Source organism: Neopelma chrysocephalum, unplaced genomic scaffold (assembly GCF_003984885.1).
Source record: "Neopelma chrysocephalum unplaced genomic scaffold, ASM398488v2 Primary Assembly neopelma1_116, whole genome shotgun sequence".
NCBI lineage: Eukaryota > Metazoa > Chordata > Aves > Passeriformes > Pipridae > Neopelma > Neopelma chrysocephalum.
Genome location: NW_020897778.1, coordinates 723,877 through 743,349, shown reverse-complemented (window position 1 = coordinate 743,349; position 19,473 = coordinate 723,877). Strand labels below are relative to the sequence as shown.

At 44.2% G+C, this 19,473-nt stretch overlaps 1 protein-coding gene across 5 annotated transcripts in view; it reads left to right on the top strand.

Moving 5' to 3' along the window:
• The window catches only part of BCR (BCR, RhoGEF and GTPase activating protein), a 101,547-nt gene that overhangs the window by 35,565 nt on the left and 46,509 nt on the right, over positions 1-19,473 (top strand). For 4 of the 5 annotated variants that reach the window (XM_027696767.1, XM_027696770.1, XM_027696771.1 and 1 more), the window contains exon 2: positions 14,479-14,663. In XM_027696767.1, the coding sequence (XP_027552568.1) occupies positions 14,479-14,663 (185 nt within the window). Of the gene's footprint in view, positions 1-14,476; positions 14,664-19,473 lie in introns of all 5 variants that reach the window. The other variant, XM_027696769.1, reaches the window with a different exon arrangement.

Genomic DNA, 19,473 nt, shown 5'->3' with positions numbered 1-19,473 from the left:
TAAGACTAAATCTCCAGCCTTTGGAAGAGGGACCTGGCAGTTGAAGGTCCTGTAGTGACTAGTAGAGAATAGAAGTAGTGACTAAGCAACCAAGTCCTTTGGTTAACATCCAGTTTATGTGATGTCCAGGTCATTGTAGTGCCACCCTTTGATAAGGGTCAGCTCTGCGTTTTGTTTTTCCTCTTCTTATTCCCCTCCCATTTGTCAACATCAGGTGCTGGTCACAGGTGCTGGAGAACCTGTCTTGTAATGGAGTTGAACAGAGTGTGGGTCCTCCTGCTCCTGTTGAAGGGGACACACTGATTGAAGGCAAGACATGTCTGCTTGACATAAAACTGAGGAGTGAGTTCTTTAATCTTTGAGAGGTAGTTGATGGGCACAAGGGTGCACTGCCTTTACCTAGAAAGTCCTCACTTTGCTCACTGAATTTGGCCTTTAGCTTCATGAAAACTCTGTGTTTAGATTCATGAATGCACAGGGATCATCAGTGCAGGTGCTTATGAAGCTTCACGTTTTTTCCTTGGCTGTTGCATTCGGGAGTAATATGCGAAAGGAATGAGTTATGCTTGTTTTGTTTCTCTTCTCATTCCCATCTGTTAAAAAACAAACCCAGAAACAAAAATGAGGCCATCCCATCATTTTTCATCTCTACCAGGCTGCTGTTGCAAGGCAGCTTTCTCTTCATGAAGTGTTCACTTGGTACTGAGGTCCAGCCCATTTCTATTTTGGGAGAGAAGAGACGGAGAGGGTGTTTCACTTCCTGCAGCTCCTGCTGAGTGAAGCCACTTGTGGTCCCCAAGCCCTGGGCTGCTGATGTGAAAGTAACAACTTAAACGGTTGTGATTATTAAGAGGAAGAAAGTGCCTGAGGGTATTTGTCATCTCTTTGTGTGAACTGTGTTTCTTCCATTACAACTTGATGTCATTCTCTGTGGCATCTTTAACACCTGCTGTTTTTATAGTCTACACTTATTTGATTGAAAGCTCCTTGGCCAAGGATCTAGGATAAAATTTGCTCAAATAGCTTGAGTCTAAGACTTATTCTCATGAATTGCTTGGGCTTGTGAGGTACCAGTGTGGTCCCAGAACTTCCCTATGTCCTGTATCAGTACTCCCCCTTTATTTTACCTTCCCAAGTCACATCCCTTCTTTTTTGTTTTTAATGATTTTGGTTTAAGAAGGAGAAATTAATATTTGGGACAAAAAAAGGAGCCTTTTGAAGGCAGTGGTGGTTGTTTGTGGTAGTGATGTCCTGAAGAGGGTTTCCATTGCCACACAGAGCTTTTGTAGTAAAATATGTGCCCACTGTGCTGGGTGGGTGCATTTTATGAACTATATAAAATCTGTAATGCACCACTCTGAGGAAGTAAAACAAATCCCAGGTTAAGGGGGTTTTTTTGGGTCTATCTTTCATTCTGGTCAAGTCTTGCTCTTGGGGCAGGATTCAACTTTCCACTTCATGTGAGTGGATATCCTGCTTGAAATAATCAGCTGGCTAGTCCCATTTAGCAACTTAGAAGTAGTGTTTCTGTATTTCTGCTGTAGTAATATTGACAGGAATCTTGTCTTATCCCACTAATTCTTCAGTCATCTCAAACCTATCAAAGTGTGTGAGTCTGTCAGACAGTGTAGTTGTTGTTTAAAATTGCTGCTGAAAATTAAAGGGAAGCATTAACCCAGGAAATGTAGTGGCATGCAGAGGTTTTGTAGAAAACAGTTACTGTGCAGTTGAACAGTATCTGCTCTGTGCAGCTTGGAGTGTAAAACGTCAGAAATTCTATTTCAGGGCTGTGGCAAATCGCTTGAAGCTTTTTAGGGCTGGACCAAGCATCAACACAACACGTCTTCCAAGTTTCTGTAGAAGTCCTGCTAAAGCAGTATCTAAATATAGTGCTGATGTACAAGTGTTCCTTTATTTTTCCCCTGTTGTGTTTTGCTTGCTTCTCACTGTACGTGTATTCCATGTAGAGGGGGTTCAGTTTGTCTGTGGAGTTTTCACTCAAAATATTTGACTGCCTACAAACCCCATATGAAAGACAAGAGAGTAAAACAAATAAATACATGTCCTATAAAAAGAATGAAGATGGGAGGCAGCTGTGCTGCCTGGAGGAGTGCAGCCATCCTTCTGGGTGTGTGCTCCCTTACTGGCACAGAGATCAGCTGTAGGAACAGTTTACTCGGTTCAGAGTGAGTGTCTGTGCCTGGCTGATCTCCTGCCCTTCCAAAATGGTCTGGTCAGGTCAGAAACTGTGAGCTGGGTCCTCTCCCTCTGATAGGGGGAACATAACTGTGAGGATTTCTTCTGTGGGCAAGTGATTGATCCCCTTCCAGTAAGCAGTTTATCCCATCTAAGATTTTTGTTTGCTTCCGGATGTGCTTCTGGACTATATTAAGGAGTTTAGGTTGACATAATTTCTAAATCAGTTCTTTGGGGGTAGGTGGGGTGAAAGCAGCTTCCAGTGCAATACCAATTGCTGTGAATTTGTATTTCCCCACCTCTGTTGACTTTAATTGAGTGAGGCCAAAGAATCATTTAGGTTTACATTCTTTCTAAGGTGTCTGGTTAAGGTTCCAAGACCGGATATGTACTTGTAATGCATTTGGGCACAGAGTTCTCTTATCTCTTGCCTGACTTAAAGGGCTTTTGGAAGCTCAGTGTTTTGAAGATTTTGGATTTTGTGTCAAAAATTCGAGGGTTCTCTCTTGGTTGTAGGTGGCTCTCCTTAGAGCTTCTCTTTGTGTTTCTTGGATTTGTAGATTCTTTTCTTCTGTCAGAATGGAGAGTTCAGTGTCAGTTCATGCAGAGCATCGTGTGGGCAGGGTTTCCACAGCCACTGTTCAGGTGCCAGTCACAGCTCTCCAGGGCTGTTCATTGCTTTGGCTGGTCCCAGTGGGCTCAGTGGCCACCAGCAAAAAAGGCAGCTGGTTCCCATCACTCCCTGCCCCCGGGAGCTGCCTGGGGCAGTGCTGTGGGTGCTGCTGGGGCTTGAGAGCTACTCCCACTTACTTTCCTTTTTAATGCTTTGTTCTCCAGCAAAATGTTGCTTGTAAAGGGGGGAGGGAGGAGATCCCAGGCTATTATCTGCTAAGTAGGTCGTAATTCTGGTAAATAATTGATTTTTTTTTCAGACTTGAAATCAGAAGCAGGCTCTAAGTGCCAGTGTCAGACCACTGTGATTATCACTCCTCCTGGAATTTCAGTGCTTCATCTTGGGGAATAGTTGTCTGGCTCTTTTGGGAGGGGCATGCCACTGGAAATAAAAGGAGAAAGTAATTCTAAAACCACATGGAAAAGGTGTTTCGTTTGCTGCTACATTGGTTTTAAAGTTTTCTTGCTTTAAGCTAGTTCCAATGGGAATTCTCTGCTTCTGGCTTGTGTTATGCTCTGGATTAGCTGCTCAGACTCTACCTGTTTTTATTAAGCAGTGGAATTTGGAAATGAAAGTGTTAACAGCAGCAAGCATCAGCATTGGCTGTGTGTGCTCTGGATGTGAGTGTCTGTGCTGTTCTGCTTAATCTTTGAAAATCTTATCCTGCTGTGCAGACTGCTCAGGAGGAGACTGCTCTGGGTTCCTTGGGTTCAGCCTGTATTTTGGCAGACCAAATCCTCTTCCCAGATAGCTGGATCAATCTTCTGCTGTGGGAGTGCATAGATATATATGTGTATGTGTGTTTATGTACAGATACTTGTGGTTTTTACCTCTTTGTGTCCAGAGAGTTTCCCTGACAAGCTTCCTTCACCTCGAGAGAAAGAGAAGGTCTTGTGTGGGGAGGTGACCTTTGGGGACACTCCCCTGAAAATCTGTTTATTTTGTGTCTTGCCTGGGAATGAGCCCTGACTATTGGCAATCCTTAGTTACACCCCCTGCAGTACAGCAATAGTGCAAAGGCTTCTCTGGGGCCTGCAGTGGAGAGAGCTGTTCTCACAGGTAAGTCCTTCTGCTTTGCCCTCTTCTCCTGCACCAGCTGACCTGAATTGCAGCTTCTGAGTGCCCTTGAAGTGTGTGTGTGTGTGTGGCAGTCACAGCTCTGATCCTGCCTTGGTCTGTCTGTCCCTGTATATCCACAGTTACCCTTGAAATATTAGGGAGCTACAAGAGCTCAGTTGTTCCTCTTGGTGCAAAGTTACTGTGTGAAACTGGGACTTGCTGGGCTTGAGAACAGCCAATAGTTTGCTTTGAGAGCTGCTATCTGAGCAGGAGCTCTGCTCTGTGTGTACAAGTCTGGGTACAGAACAAAGCTTTTTCGGGACACCAACATCCACACAGGTTATTTTACTTGGGACTGATGTGGTCCTATTTTCCTTTGGTTGAAATTCATTGGCATTTTAGTGCTTCCCCTTGGCAAGGCTCCAAAATCACTTGTAGGCTCATTCATGCTGTGGGATGTCAGGGCTTAACGAAGCGGTGGTGTTAACACATCTGTGTTACCAAAATAAGCTCCCTCTTATCCCATGTTTTAATAAAATCTCAACAGCAGTGAATCAGTCAATGATGCTGGAGTGTAAACCAGCATTGTTGGTGTCTGATGAAGTGCACCATGAGCTCAGACAGAGAGGTCTTCCCTCTCATCTGCTTTTCAGCTCCTCAGAGAACTCTGGCACCACTGTGCTGCTTGTTGTGGAATCATGTTTTTCTAAATTTATTCTTCACAATCATATAATTAGAGGAGGACTTCCACTTCTAAAAGCAGATTCTGCGGAGAAGCCCACAGTTTGTGAAGAAGGGTGGTATGGTGTGTCAGGTGAGAACTTACTAACTCTAAACAACCATGTGACACCTTCATCTTAACTAGTAGTTTCAAGGGAAGAGATGGGGAGTAGATGGTGTTTATTACTGCTGGTAGGGAGCTGTGTTCTGCCTTCAGCATTTTAGATATAAAAAAGTTTCTATAACTACCTTGCCATGACTATGAATGACACAAAACTGTTGTTTTTTCTTCTCCAGCCAGATGACAGGAAGACACTGAGCTTGGGCAGCAGCTGTGTTCAGAAAAGGTTGTCAGTGGTGTAGGCAGAGCCATCTGCCTACCAAGGCATTTAGCTTGGGTTGCTTGTTCTAGGCCAAGACAGTAAATCAATAGCTTATTTTTCAGAGTGTTACAAGTAAGATGTCAATGGCAAGATTTACAGTGTAAACAGGAAAAGGGCAGCGAGCTTTATTGGCTTCTTAGTGTCCTAGCTGCACTGGTGAGAAAACAAAACAATATTGAAAAAAAAAAGCCAAAGCAACTCATCCTGAAAGAGGCTGAAGCTCTAGATACAGAATGGTATTCCCATCAAATGTGTTTACTGGGTGTTTTTAATAGACTTTAATACCCCCCACTGCCTAGGGCTGGCCCTCCCTTCCCTTCTCACAGAACTGTCAGTTCAGTTAAACTTTTGTTTTAACAGACACTTTCCCCTCTGCGTGCCAGGACTGTTTGTCTGCTCTAGTTAAGTACAGGAAAAGGTGTATATACATTGTGGGGGTTTTTAACAGATCATGGTGTGGCAATTGCTCCATTTTGTTTCTGTTAATTCTATAATCTACTTCTCTGGGGATTCCTGTTGCCAAACGTTGTTTGAAGTGGCTGCAAAACTCTGAGACAACTGTGAAGAACAAAATAGAAAATATATGCTGCTGATGGTTGGAATTTTCTTCGTTCACCTGGCAGATGGTAGAGCTCCACTAGGTATGGGAGAAGCAGCCCTCCCAGTGGAGTCAGTACATGCAGTTTCCTTTTGGGTTTTGTTACCAGGTTGTTTTTTTTTCAGAAATGAAGTGAAGGCTGTAGTTTGAGCACAGCAGGAGTGCTGACCTGAGCAGTCAGGTTTGCTCCATCCCACCTCTGTGCTGTTGTGCTGCTGCATTGTGTGGAGAGGATCAGTGAAATGGAACAGGGAACTGCTCTTATAAAATAACACTCTTTCCAGTTATTTTTAGCTTAGCCAGCTCCTACTGTGGTTTGCTGTGCTCCCTGCAAACCTGATTTAGAGGACAGTGGGGGAGACATGGACAGGAACTTACAGAGGGGAGACTTGAGCTCTCATAATGCAGCCCCTGCTTTTGATGGCAAATTGACTTCTTGGTTCTTCACCTTTCAGCTGTGTGTGTTCATTGCTGTTTACTTGTTTGGTTTTGTTTTGGGTGTTTTTTACCTTATTTTTCATGGAAACCTTTTCTCCATTTCAGTCAGCTTGCACCTCTGGTCTAGGCAGTGTTAAAGCTCCTGGTGCCTTTGGGGCCAAGCCACATGTACTTCTGAATGTACCTTCCTGTCCATGTATTTTTATGCTGAAAAAAATCTTCAACTGTCAACAACCACACCTAAAATTTACCTTCTGCCTGTTAGACTTGCAGTAAATGAGAATAGCTAAACTTGGTGCACAATCCTGAGTAAGGAGTGGAAAATAAAACTGCAGAGATGTTCCACTTTGCTTTGGGGTTTCCTTTGCCAAGGACATCCAGTGGCCTGACTGCCAGCATGAACTGAACATGGAAACCTTTCCAGCCTGCCTGGGAAAACATAGAACACCAGAGGAATCTAAAGACATAGACCCTGGATGGAAAGAGATTCACTTTCTGCTCTCCCCAAGGCAGGAGTTTGAGGTGTTCATCCATGTTATGGGGTGTTGCATTGTGCCCAGTGGTAAACAGTGAGGAGGAGCAGTAAAAAAAGAAAAAGGCAACAAGTTTCCCTGCTCTGGGCCCTGGCCAGCCCTGTGAGTTCAGTGTGGTACCTGTGTAATTCAGGCCTGACCAAAATTTCTGTCTTCACCTGTTGGCAACGTATTTGCAGCCAGTCGTGCTGGGAACATACCTCATTGCTGTATGTGTTTGGGAACATACCTCACTGCTGTATGTGTATGGGAACATACCTCACTGCTGTATGTGTATGGGAACATACCTCATTGCTGTATGTGTTTGGGAACATACCTCATTGCTGTATGTGTTTGGGAACATACCTCACTGCTGTATGTGTATGGGAACATACCTCACTGCTGTATGTGTGTGTTTGCTCACTGATGTTTAAAGCTCTCAGTGATGCTGATTAAACTTTGTGGGTGCCCTGGAGGACATGCAGCAGCCAGTAGGACATTGGTGTTGTCAGCTGTCACAGAGAAATGTTCAAGTCCTGCCTTCTGCAGTGACTCTGGGTGTAACTTTCTATCCTAACGTTAGTTACACCCCTCATGCTCATAGTACATCCTAAAATTTCCAAATTGGTGTGGAGACACCCTGTATGTGAAAGGCCACATCTTCTGAGCATGTAACCTGTTCTCCTAATCCCAGCTGCTGATATCAGCTGGACTCCCCTGTCTGGTTTGTGGTGAGCAATGGTTGCACTTCCCTCCCAGCATTTCAGTTGGATTGAAGCTGATCCGAGTGTCAGAAGTCCTGGAGAGATGGGAATTTACACCTCGGCTGCTCTTCCCTTGCTGCCCGCTGTGCCAGGCACTCAGTCAGAGCCTGTCTGGGTGTGAGGTGTGGGGGCAGCTTGAGCTGCACTCTCAGCATGCAGCACTCCAGGGCTCCTAACCAGAGTTGTCTGGAGCGAGGATGAGCAGAGGGGAGGTTGTGCTGGCTGGCAGAAGGAGATCTTTGGAATTTGCGTGCTACAGTGCAGTCCTGTCTGGACTCTCCTGGATAATCCAGGTTAGTTTCCTGACATTTTCCCTCTTAAGGACTCTCTCAGTAGCCTTAGTGAGCAGCTCCTTCTGTCCCGTGGGAGGGCTCCTTAGGTTTCCCTGAGGTGGAGAATGGGCTCAGTAATCCCAGCTTTCACATCCCGGCTGGATGGTGGACCCTTGCTCTGTGTGAGCGTTGGATCTGTGTGAATGTTAAATCTGTCCCCACAAATATGCCAATCAGAGCAAAAAGGGACATGTCTCAGTAACAGACTGCTCCAAACAGATCAGACCTGTCCTCTAGTCTCTGCATGAACTCTTCATGGAATATATGGGCAGATTAAAGAACTCTGATCTTCTTTTTTAGATGTTTAATGATCTGGGTTTGACACACCTAAAAGATTAAAAGTGGACTGCAGTTAATTCATCTCCTAAAGACTTAAGGGCGCTGTCTGCTATGAGGATAAAGCTCATCTGTGGTAGAGACAGAAGTTTCTTGGAGTCTGGTTAACATTTATGGCCTGAGATCCCCCGGGGGAGGGAGGGTGGAGACAACCACCAGCTTTCTTGCTGCTTCCATATGCAAGGTACATTGCTTTCTCCTTCTTCCATCTCCAAAGGAAGGTGCAGTTCTCAATCTGTGCACACACACACAGCACTCACCTGCACAGACCTTCCCCTTCCCAAAAGACAACAAAGTGTTGTGTAAAATTTACATGTGACAGGTGCTTGTTTCTGCAGCTACTTCATGTGCTTCAGAGAGATGAGCTGTTGGAATGGGAGAGCAGAGGATGCCAACCTGAAATTTATATGGTGATCTGCTAAAATTTTGGATTTACAGAACTCCTGTTTTGGGATGCTGTATAAGCTGTAGTTGTCATTCCAGCGTCCAGCTTTGTATTTAGAAACCTCCCTTTCGGGAGGCTGTTGCCCTTTTGTTCTGTTCCCTGGAGAATGTTTCTTTGCTATTATCAGCATGTGCAGCATTACTTTCAGAGCCCATTCCATGTCTCCCTGCAGAAGGGCCACTGCAGCCTGGCTGACTGTGAGAAACTGTTTCCCTCTGCCTTGGGTTTGTGTGTTCATGGGTGTTCCTGTGGGTGGGCTGTGTTATGTTTTTCACTGCAATTCTGGTTTTGCAGCCCATGCTCCCAGTCAGCTTGTTCAGCAGTGTGAGGGATCATCCTCTGTGGACATTTCCTCTGGGAAACGATGGGATACCTATTGTTTTTCCCTTTTGATACTTGATCTTTGTGACCTGTGGGACAGGCTCCTGGTATAGGAGCATATACATGCATCTCAGTGGATCTCAGCTTTGTGGATCTCAGTTTTGTGCGAAAGTGTGTATATTGAGTATACTGTTTCCTGGTTTTGGAGATGACAATTCAGAATATGTCAAGGAAATAAGCAGGATGCTTAGCTTTCCATAGTTCAGCTGTTATATCTTTTAGAGAGTGGTGCTGTATTCCCTAGGCAACTGCATTCTCAGCCCATCCACACTGAGGTACTTCTAACATACGCTGGGCCTGAATCCCTGATCCTTCTCCAAGTAGCTTGGCCAGCACTAAGAAATAAAATTACATGATTCTGTATTGTTTATCACCAGGCAAACAGTGGTATATACAAGCTGGAGCTGAGGTTGGTAAGGCACATTAGTAACTTAAAGGTTACAAAAAAAATAACAATAGGAGTGGTGTTGCATTCCGGTAACTTATCCCTAAACCAGCCACATGTAGGTCCCAGGAACTGACTAAGCTTCAGCCTAAAGGAAAATGAAGCAATGTTTTGTTAATATGATGTCTTCAATTGCAGTAGAAGCTTTTAAGCATACCCACCCCTGATCCACCATGCATGTATCCTTCCAGTTTGGATTTCTGAGCCATGAACTAGATCAGGGAGCTGATCCAGCTTAGAAGGGAAGCGTCAAAGATATTTTTCTTTGAGCTGGCTGAGTTCTTTATCTGGACCACAGGCATCCGTGGGGTTACAGAACTAAGGGGCTAAGAGGGGAAGGGGCCATGCAGTGGTTTATGGCTTGGTGGGGAAACCTTGAACCCCTACTGCTGCCAAGACAATGCATTGTCAATCTATGGCCTCACACATTCCCTGGCATAGAAACACAGAGGATGCAAAGTGCCTTAGCTCTGTTCTGCTCTGCAGCTGTGGGGATGTTTTTGGAGTGAGTGTAGACATTCCAAACTCATGCTAGCCTTGGTACCATTCACAATGAAGCCACAGTGATGTGGGGCTTTGGCAGGACGTGCACCTCCCTTCCCCCTCCAGGATTCTAGGTATTTACTTAGGCAGGCAGGTCTGAGCTGCTGTGGCTTCACTGCTCTTTTAGCAGGATTAGCTGGAGCACAGCTAGCTTGGAATCTTCTCTGCAGGCTGCTGTTAAGCCTCTCAAGCAGCTATGGATGTTGTGCTGCTGTGAAAGTATGACACGTGCATTTGAACCATTGTGTGGCCTTGGATTAGATGCAGATAATCTTTCTTTTTATTTAGAAGTTAATTTCTTTTACCCTTCCTGCTTTCAAGTTTGATCTGTGATTTCATATTTCCAAAGAATGAATGTGGCACCCAGCAGGAAGGGTGTAGGCAACAGGACAAGGGAACAGTGTTGCTGTGCTCTCTCTGAGTGCCAGGGAATTTGAGTAGCTGTAAATTTGTTAGATTCTTCCTTATCCCTCAGCCAGGTGAAATTTGAGGAAGTGAGGGAGAAAAGCAGTTTAGAAGAGGGGAGGCACAACAGCATAAAAAAAAGGAATATTATGTTTGAGAAAACCAAAAGGAATTGAAAAGGGGACAGAGATGAGAAAGGAGGTGAGAGGATGGAAGCAGTAACTGAGGAGGGAGATGGTGGAAGAGATTTACAAAAGCTGGAGCAAAGCAAGGCCAGGGAGGCCATTGCTGTGAGAACCGAGGGTGGAAATAAATCTTGAGGATTTTAGCAGAATGTGTGAATTGATGATGAGCCTTTGTGCCCCCAGGTAGTTCAGTGCACCTGAAGATGTGCTGATGCAGGTGAGCAGTTCTGTAAGAGGATGTCAAAGGGCCAGTAGTAGAAATGGTTCCTCCTTGTGTGCCAAGAGGGCTCATTTCTGAGAGTCACAGCTGCTGCTCTTCTCAGTGGGATGGGATCTCTTACAGGTTACCCAAAGAGGGGGAGAAAAGGGGGCTGCCGGTGAGATGAGAAGCATGACACACGTGGAGCAATGTCCTTGGCATGTCTCTCTGGTGCTCTCTCAGCACAGCATGTTTGAGCCCACCATCCTTGTTTGCCTGCCCTTTTCCTTAGTTGTCCCTTGCCAGCAGTTGTCTGTTGTTGCTCGGTCTCATCTCTCACTGGCCTTGGTGGCTCAGTTACTGATGGTCACTCTGAGACTGGCTGGCCCTACAAGGAGGATAAGAACCCTCTTAATGCTCACCTTCTCCGAGACACTGGCTAAGAAACCAAATGCTCTTGCTTGAGCCCATCTGCTGCCTCCACTTGCCATCTCCAGTAGCAGCACCTAGAGCAGCTGGAGGTGTCAGAGCAGGTGAGCCCCGTCTCTATCTCTTTGCTTTTCTCTCCCAGGTGGAGCCTGAGCAGCCTGTGAGCATTGTGCTGGGCTGAGGAGCTCTCAATAACCTAGTTTCCCTAGCAACAGTGGGCTCTTTAATCACAGAGATACAAGACTACCTCTGTTCCCGGTGCTAAGGCTTGTGTAGTGTATCTGGCTGTGGCAATATTTTGCTTCTGTTGGAAAAAGTGGCAGAATAAAAGCGAGAAGGTCTTTCTGCCTTTGAGATAATTAAAATCTCCATAGGTGGATTTCAGTGCTGTGTGCAGCAATAATAGAAGGAAGAGGGATTAGAACTACTTCTAAGCTTTTTAATGTGTGAAGGATCCCTGGAGGATACAGAAATAAAGTTTTAAATTCTGCGTGGAGCTTTATGCATAGATCTCGTGGCAGTCTGTGACACTGATAGATTCATTCCTTGTTGAGATGGGTTATTTTCATTTTTATGGATAGAGAGATGAAGTGATTCAAAGGTAGGCTGAGTCTTGATGCAAATCTGGCAATAAGTCTCCTCTTCTGAGCTCACGTCCTCCACCTGCCCTTTCCTTCTGTTTCAGGTAGAGGTGTCCCTGTGCAGTAGGAGACACAACATGTAAGGGAAGGTAGAAGTGTGAAGCTGTTTTTTAGCAGGAGAAAGTGAGGAAAGTGGAAATACTGTGATTCACTGCAAGTCTTTCTGCTAATGTATTTTAGTCTGCATTTACTCCCCCATTAACAAAAGTGGAGCAAACTATAAATTTTGCAAGTGAGCATTGGGAGTGAAAGAAATATATTCCTGCCTTAATTTCTGCACAGAGACTTTGTCTTGTTACTGCATGTGTGCAGGAGAAACTGGTTTGGATAAGAATGAAGAAACTTCTAAAGGAAAAAAGAACTCTTCCTTGAGTTGGCATGAAGCCCACATAAGTGCCCAGTACTGATGTTCCTGCTTGGATAATGCCAGTGTTAAACTGTCAGTAATGTCTCACAGGCTTGTTGGGTTAGAAAGTTGCACAAGGGACACCTGAGTGAAGACAGGTACCTGTGCTCTTCCACTGAAGTGATGTGATGTGAAGATTTTGTGGATTTGGGTTCTTTTCTTTCTGGTGTGGGGTCTTGTTTGTTTGGGTTTTTCATTATTATTATTTTAATATGGCATAAATAGTGCAGAGATGAAAGGAGACACCCATCCTCCTTCCTACTTATTTTGGTCCCTGGAGTCAAAACAGTCTCTTAACCTTCTGGCCAAACAGAACACCATCCACCTGTGTGTAAGGAGGGTATTTTTCCTTTTCGGTATTTCCTTGCCTGTTTGGGTTGTGCAAGGTAGGGGCTAATGCAGTCTCCTGTTCTGCATCCTTTTAGTCAAAGAACTTTTGAGAATTCCAGCATGAGATTTGTTTGGCTTGTAGATGTTGTAGAAACTATCCAGCTTTGGGGTATCTAAAAATCTCTTTTGTTTGTGACTGAGCATCCTCAGCCTGTCAAGCCTCTGGTTACCAAATCAACTTCAAGGGTGTCTTATGAATGGTTGTGGAGCTCTGGAAACCTGTAACATCTAGGCCAAGGTTCCCTCCAGAGAACATGTACCTCTTCCCCCCAGCCCTCGTTCCTGTGGTCTTGCACGATCTAACAAGTCTTTGGAGGAACTCTGAGAGCTTGAGCACGAGCAGGTGGGGACATGGAACTCACTGAGCTTGTTAAAATAACACTGCCATGGTCCTTCAGCAGCCTGAAGGCCTCCTGTCAGGCTGTTATTTAGCTGGGTGGTATTTGGTACGAGCTGAGACAGAGGCTCGTTTCTACAGTGAGTGCATTGTTGGGTTTTCAGTATATTGTTTGCGTAAATTCCCTAGACCAGCTCTCCCTCCTGAAACAGCCACATGGATCAAGTTTTATTCTGTTCCACATAAAGTTCACATCCTTTACTGGAATGAGTCATACTTTAACTGAGTTTACTGCGAGAGAAGAAAGTGGGCTTTAAAATGTTACTCCTCCACCCTGCCTTAGTGATGTATAACAGGATTATTAGTATGCTTGGCAGCAGCTGCTTATTATTTTCACAGAACCTGAATATTTGTGAAAACAAGTAAAAAATTGGTTCTACTTGTGTTGAAGTGTAATTATTTTTATTCTTCTTTGTAGTTTTGTCTTCCATAAAGCTCACCAGCTGCTGTCAAAGTGGATCTCTCTTATCTCCTTGGAGTTATTTTTCAGTTTTGGGAGAAGAGTGGCATTCTGTGACTTGTAGCTGAAAGAGGAGGACGAACTCTCCCATTGTGTGGTCAGTGACCCACTCATGGCTGTTGCTGTCACACACAGGACACTTCTGGGCACTGAGAGGTGAAAGGGCTTCCCAAGCCCGTGGAGCTCATGGTGTGGTGCCATTGTGCAGAAACCAAATTTTGGCCCTGTATATATTCTTTGTGCAGAGAGGTGCAAGACCTTTTAACCTATGGCAGAGGGAGCTGCTCGCTGTGTGTCCTGTTACAGGTTTTTGCAGAAGCACTCTCTGTATGCAGCTACTAAAGATACCAGAACAATTTTACTACTCATTTTTCCTGCAGAAGTTCATTGAGGTCTCATGTAATAATGGCTAATTTGACTCTTCATACCACCATCATTTGTTCTTTGTGTTTTGGACACATTGATGGTTTATTTTGGGGTTTTTTAGGCGGAGGGGAGATGGGATGGGCAGGAGGGAGTAGGGTAGTGGTTTGTTCATTTATTTAAGGAGTTGGGCTCAAAACTGAGGAGGAGGAGCAGCCAATAGAAGAGGGCCTCTTAGGATTTTGGGCTTGGCAGTAAGGTTGGTTCACTTGACATGTGAGACCTTTCTTTCCTGGTCCTCTTGTTCCTGAGTGTCCTGGAGAGAGTTACATTTCTCCCCTGAGCTATGTATTGTCAGTGCTTCCTAAATTGGCAGGGGCATCATCTGTTCATGGTCTACAGAAAAACCAGAGTCTGTTGTCACAACCTCTACATTCCTCAACTCAGACTGCACAACTTTTATGGAGCCTGCAAAAGGATTTATTTTGATGCCAATGCTTTTGAAGGAAAATGTGAGGGAAAGAGCTATAATTAAAAGACAACTAGTGTTAGAAAGGACTTTACCTTTTAGGACTTAGAATGAATGAATTGAACTTTTGGTGACAACATAAGTTTAGTTAAATTTATGCCTGTACTGTATTTAACTATTTACACCTCTATTTAACTATCAGCGACTCTGGGTTTACTGGTAAGTGCTGTGGCAGCTGGGAGGCAGTGCCTGGTGGGGCAGACTGTCTCCTGGAGTGTGAGCAGACAGGTTTCTCTGTGTGTTTTGCAGATGCCCCGTTCGGGGGGACACCGCCCGGCTACGCGTACGATGCCGACCGCGCCGAGGAGCAGAGGAGACACCATGACATGATGCCCTACATCGATGACTCACCATCCTCCTCCCCACACCTCAGCTCCAAGAGTCGGGGCAGCCGAGACACTCTGTCCTCAGGGTCTCTGGAATCTACAAAATCAGTGAGTCCTTTCCTTTTCCTCTGTGAATTTTAGTGGAGAGAACTGGTGATAGTTGCAGTTGAGAGGGTCTCTAAATAACAGGTATTTTGGACAGGAGACTGCGGAACAAAACGTGTTCATGCATCTCAGCGTGTGGGTTGTCATTCCCTTTCACAAGGAAAATAAAAGGTATTTTCAGGTAGGTTGAAGGTTTTGATAAAGCATCTAGAAAACAAGACCTATTCCCTTCACCGTGTGAAAGTGGAATAAGAGGAATTAAAACTGCCAGCTCTGAAATGGTGACTTTGGGTGGGGGAGAGCCACTGCTTGTGGTGGATTTGACTATTCACTAAATAGCTGCCTATGTAATGGTAGATAAAAGGTGCAGAAGGGACTGCCTAGCCTGACCTGTGGTTTAATGTGACCCTTCAGGCTAGCTTGCTTTATTTTTGTTTCAGGTTCAGTAGCGTGGCTATAGCTTGGAACTTACAGAACAATTCTATTTTTGTTCTTACAATAGTCTTGGTAGTGAGTCTGCAGTATGCCTTGGTAAATAACTATTGACTTTGCTGTCTTCACAGTCAAAAATATCTTAGTTTCAGCTTGAATTAGTCTCTGACTTTCAGCCTTTGTTTCTGTTTATCCTTTTGCAATAGATTGAGAGCACTTGAATCCCAAGTTGCTGTTCCCTTGAATATCTTTGTCATTTGCAGACTTTGGGTTACCTCAAGTCATTCATAAAAATGCTTAATAGCATCAAGCCAACTGTCACTGCCTTCCTACTGTGTTTCTGAGAAAGTGTGGCCAACAACCTCGAACTCCCACATTGTAAATAACACTTGGAAATCTGTCATCTAAGTAGTTTAACTTATCTGTTGCTTTAGATTGTTCTGTCCTATTAAATAAGATGTCATGGAAGAAAAGGATGGATATTTTACAGGTATCAGTGTACACATAAATCAACACCATCACTTTTATCAGTTTTATTTATCTTGCATCAAAAGTCAAGAGTCTGACAAGTTCCACAAGCCATTAGTGCCCAGTGTTCATTACACACATCCTTCTACTCCCCTTTATTGGTTACTGCCATATCATTTGCCTTTTCCAGGATGAATTCCAGATTAAGAATCCTTCTTGAGACAGTGTTTTTGTTCTTCTTTCTCATTTATAAAAATGCATTGTCAAGATCTCTCAAAGCAGTATCAAGCAGATATATTGTTGATGTTTGCTTAGTTTTACTTGACTGTAAAGTGTGGAATCTAGTTAACTGCTTGTGCTTTAGTCTATTAATTTTGAGATGCTTTTTTATCTCTCAAGATGAGAATTCTTGTGATATGTAAGAGGCTTTTGAGTGAAGAAATTATCATTAGTAAATGCAAAAAGCTCCAAGAACATTTTAATATTGGCTTGAGATTTCCAGGTTATGTTTCTCAGGATGAAGGAAAAACGCTATGTGACTACACATGGCTGAGAGTTATCTTCAAAGAACCAGTTGTCATAGTGGAGGCCTGGAAGAAACGCTGCCTAATATTTAATCTTGTTCTTTATTTGTTTGAGTATTGCCTCATAAGCAGTTACCAGCAGTTAATTTCAAAGTTCCTTTAATAATGCTAGAAGGCCTGCCTTTTCAAAAATAATTTTAAACATAAATGGCTGGTTTCTTCTCTCAGACTATAAAAAGATGTTTTATAGCTTCCAAAAGAAAGAGGTGTCCTGATACAGATTAGACTTTTAATCGTGAACCTCAACTGCTTCAGTGGGTCCCATCTGTAATTAGTCCACAGCTGACAATGCCACTGATTAAGGACGATCCATAACAAGGAGAAAGAGACTAATTTACATATAGTTGCAGTATTTCCCAAGGAAGTTAAACTTTCTATCATCACGAGTTGTTAGAGAGCTTTTGCTGTAGTTCTGTTTTCAGCTGTAGTGGAGAAGACATCAGTAACAAAATTAAGTGTCAAACACACTGTACTGAGCCACACGCATAAAATGTGTCGGACCAGAAATACCAGGATGTACATCTATTCTATTTTCTTTTACACTAAACTTGATTAGCAGAAAACATGTTTTGTTTACATGTGTTTGCTTTTATAGTTGTCTCCTGCCCTTTTGCTTTTGCCTTAGGTGCCTGCAGTTACTTCTGAAAATTTTAGATTATCCTTATGACCAGAGTCTGGAAATCAAGTTAACCCTAGGTAACAACACAACGTGCAGTACCTACACTACTTTGACAAAATATTAAGATTGTGAAGTCATTCAGAAGTTAAGAAATTACTCTGGTTATCCAGCCTTGCCTCATGCCATAGCCTTGTCTTGAATCTCAGTGAAAACTTTGAATTACTCAGTCATCCTGTTTTTCCTATGGGGCTCCTGCATTGTGCAGTGAACACAGTGAATGATACTCACTGGATTCAACATTTCACCCCTGGAGCTGTGTGTGCACCTTATTTACAGGGCACTGCAAACTCTGCTCTGAGTTCAAAACTATTCATTTCCTAGTGGCAGGGCCATTAACTGCAAGTACAGTTGGAATGCTACACAGGTCTTAATTATCCTTGCAGTGTTCCTGTGAGATAAGAGGATGGTATGTTCACTAACCACAGGTAATCAAGGCAGACAGGTTATAGGAAAAGCATCTGCTAATTTGGGGTGCTTAATGTGAGATGTGTAATCTTGTGCAAAACCAGGTTCTGACTTTTAGTACACTTTTCTTCACATTTAAAGTAAAATACCTTTGTTTTCACTTGTAACCATGTCAGTGTTCCAAGAGTTGAGGGTCGCAATGGACTTCCAGAAGATTTGTGGTGCTCTGCACCTTCTCATATGGAGAGTGTTTTCTAATCCCTCTCACCACCTCCATCATATAAGCAGATGAAAAGATGCTGCCCTCAAACTGTGCCACTTTAACACCTCTCGTGATTCACATTCCACTGGGTGTCCACTGTTGCTGTCCAAGGAGGGTGACAAGTGGTGCACCAGCATCGGTTTTGTCTGTGAGCCAGAGAGGGCATAAGCAAGGTGGCCATTTGTAGTGTGGATCTCAGCATCCCTTGACTTGTCATTTTTGTGGTTAGGAGACCTTAACAAGTGTTTGCATTGAGCAGGAGGGGTTGTACCCCTTCTTCTGGCTCTTCCAGAGTCTCATGCTGGGCTGGTCCTATGTGTCGTGGCATAAAGCTTTTGCCAAACTTTGCCTGCTGCTCTGAAGCAAACCTACAGGGAGACAGGGGAAAGGAGAAATAGGTTCAACTGATGCTTAAGTTGTTTGTTTATTTAACATGAGAAGTGGTTTAATTTTCCCAAACCTTTCTTTCTGTAACAGTTGAACTTTCGTGATTGAATTTTCCAAAAATTCTGGAAACCTCTCTCGGAAAACGTCAGCCCAAATGTTTGCCAAATCAGACAGTGCCAGTAGCTTCAGAAGGCGTCAGACATGTTGGTAAAAGGTTGTGATACTTCAATCCCAGAAAGAGGGAGAATGTGTCTGTCTTTCTCCTACAGCCAGAATGAAAGGTGGAGAAGATACTTGAACAGAGTTAGAGGAGGACAGAGGGAGAGCTTGCTGCAGTATTCTTAGGACACAGGAAAGTGTTGGGATGGCTGGAAAGTTGGTGACTGACACCCTTCAGTAGAGAAGAGTGATTGCCAAGAGTTTTGCAGTGGGTAGTTTGCAGCCTGGAGGCTAAAGAGGATGGGAAGCTTAATTCATTGTGATCCTACTGCTGCTACTCATATGGGGAGAGATTGCAGCCATGAGAAGAGTAGAAATAAGAATGGCCTTTCAAGATCTGCTCACCAGCCAAGCCAGGCTCAGAGATGTGGAGGTGGGGGCAGGTGCAGGACAGCCAGTGGAAAGGCAAAGCTTGTTCCACCCCCTGGAGAGGAGTCACTTTTCAGTGCAGATGAATTTTTGCCAAAATAGATCTCTCCAATTCTTGCCCATATCACACCAAGGGAGGCAGGAGTGCTAAAGCTGAACGACCACCTCCTGCTGTCTGCTCTGTTTGGAGGAGAAATTGGCTGGTACTTAGAGATTTCCAGGTAGAATTTCTCTTCCCTTTTCTGCTGTGCAGTCCATGGTTGGTGCAGCATTGGCAGCCATTGCCTTTGCTCAGATCAGATCCTTTTGTCCTTGCTGTCTGCCAGCTCAGCAGAGAGCAGGGCTGTGGCAGAGCAGGCTGTGGGTTTTGCTCCCAGCTTGGTCCCAAGGGGATCCAGAGAAGCTGACCTCTGAAGCTACAGCAATAAATGGGGTTACTGCTCTGCTTGTTACTACTGTTGCTAGCTTGTCCTTCCCTCTCCAGTGTTTCCAAATCCTTCTCCTTTCTTCCTCTCAGTATTTGGGTTTGTTTGTTTGTTTTGTTTTACTGTGGCTTTCTCCTCACCACCCCCAACAGATGCAGTTTTTCCTTTTTATTCTCCTATTCTTTGCTCCTTCAGGGCTCTGCCTGGATGTACAGCCCTTCCTGAGGAGAGCTGGCACACCAGTACTGATGTTATAAATAATGTTGGCTCCTCTCCCTGCTCCTTCCCCTCCCTGCATGGAGCATGATTGGCTTGATTACAGAATTTGCCCTGTTTAATATCACCAAGACAATGAGACACCTCCAGCCTGTTTAGCAGAAGCTTACAAATATATTTACACTTTAAAAATGAAAATGAATAGCTTTTCTCCTTTGTAGGCTCTCAGGTTCTGTGTGAGATTCAGAGCTGTCCTTACGGGAAGCCTCTCCTTTGAGCACATTCATTGCACGGTGTATGAACACACTGTACCAAAGGAAGAGTTAAAGTGCCTTTTATACGCCCACTTTGAATCCCTGATTCTCTT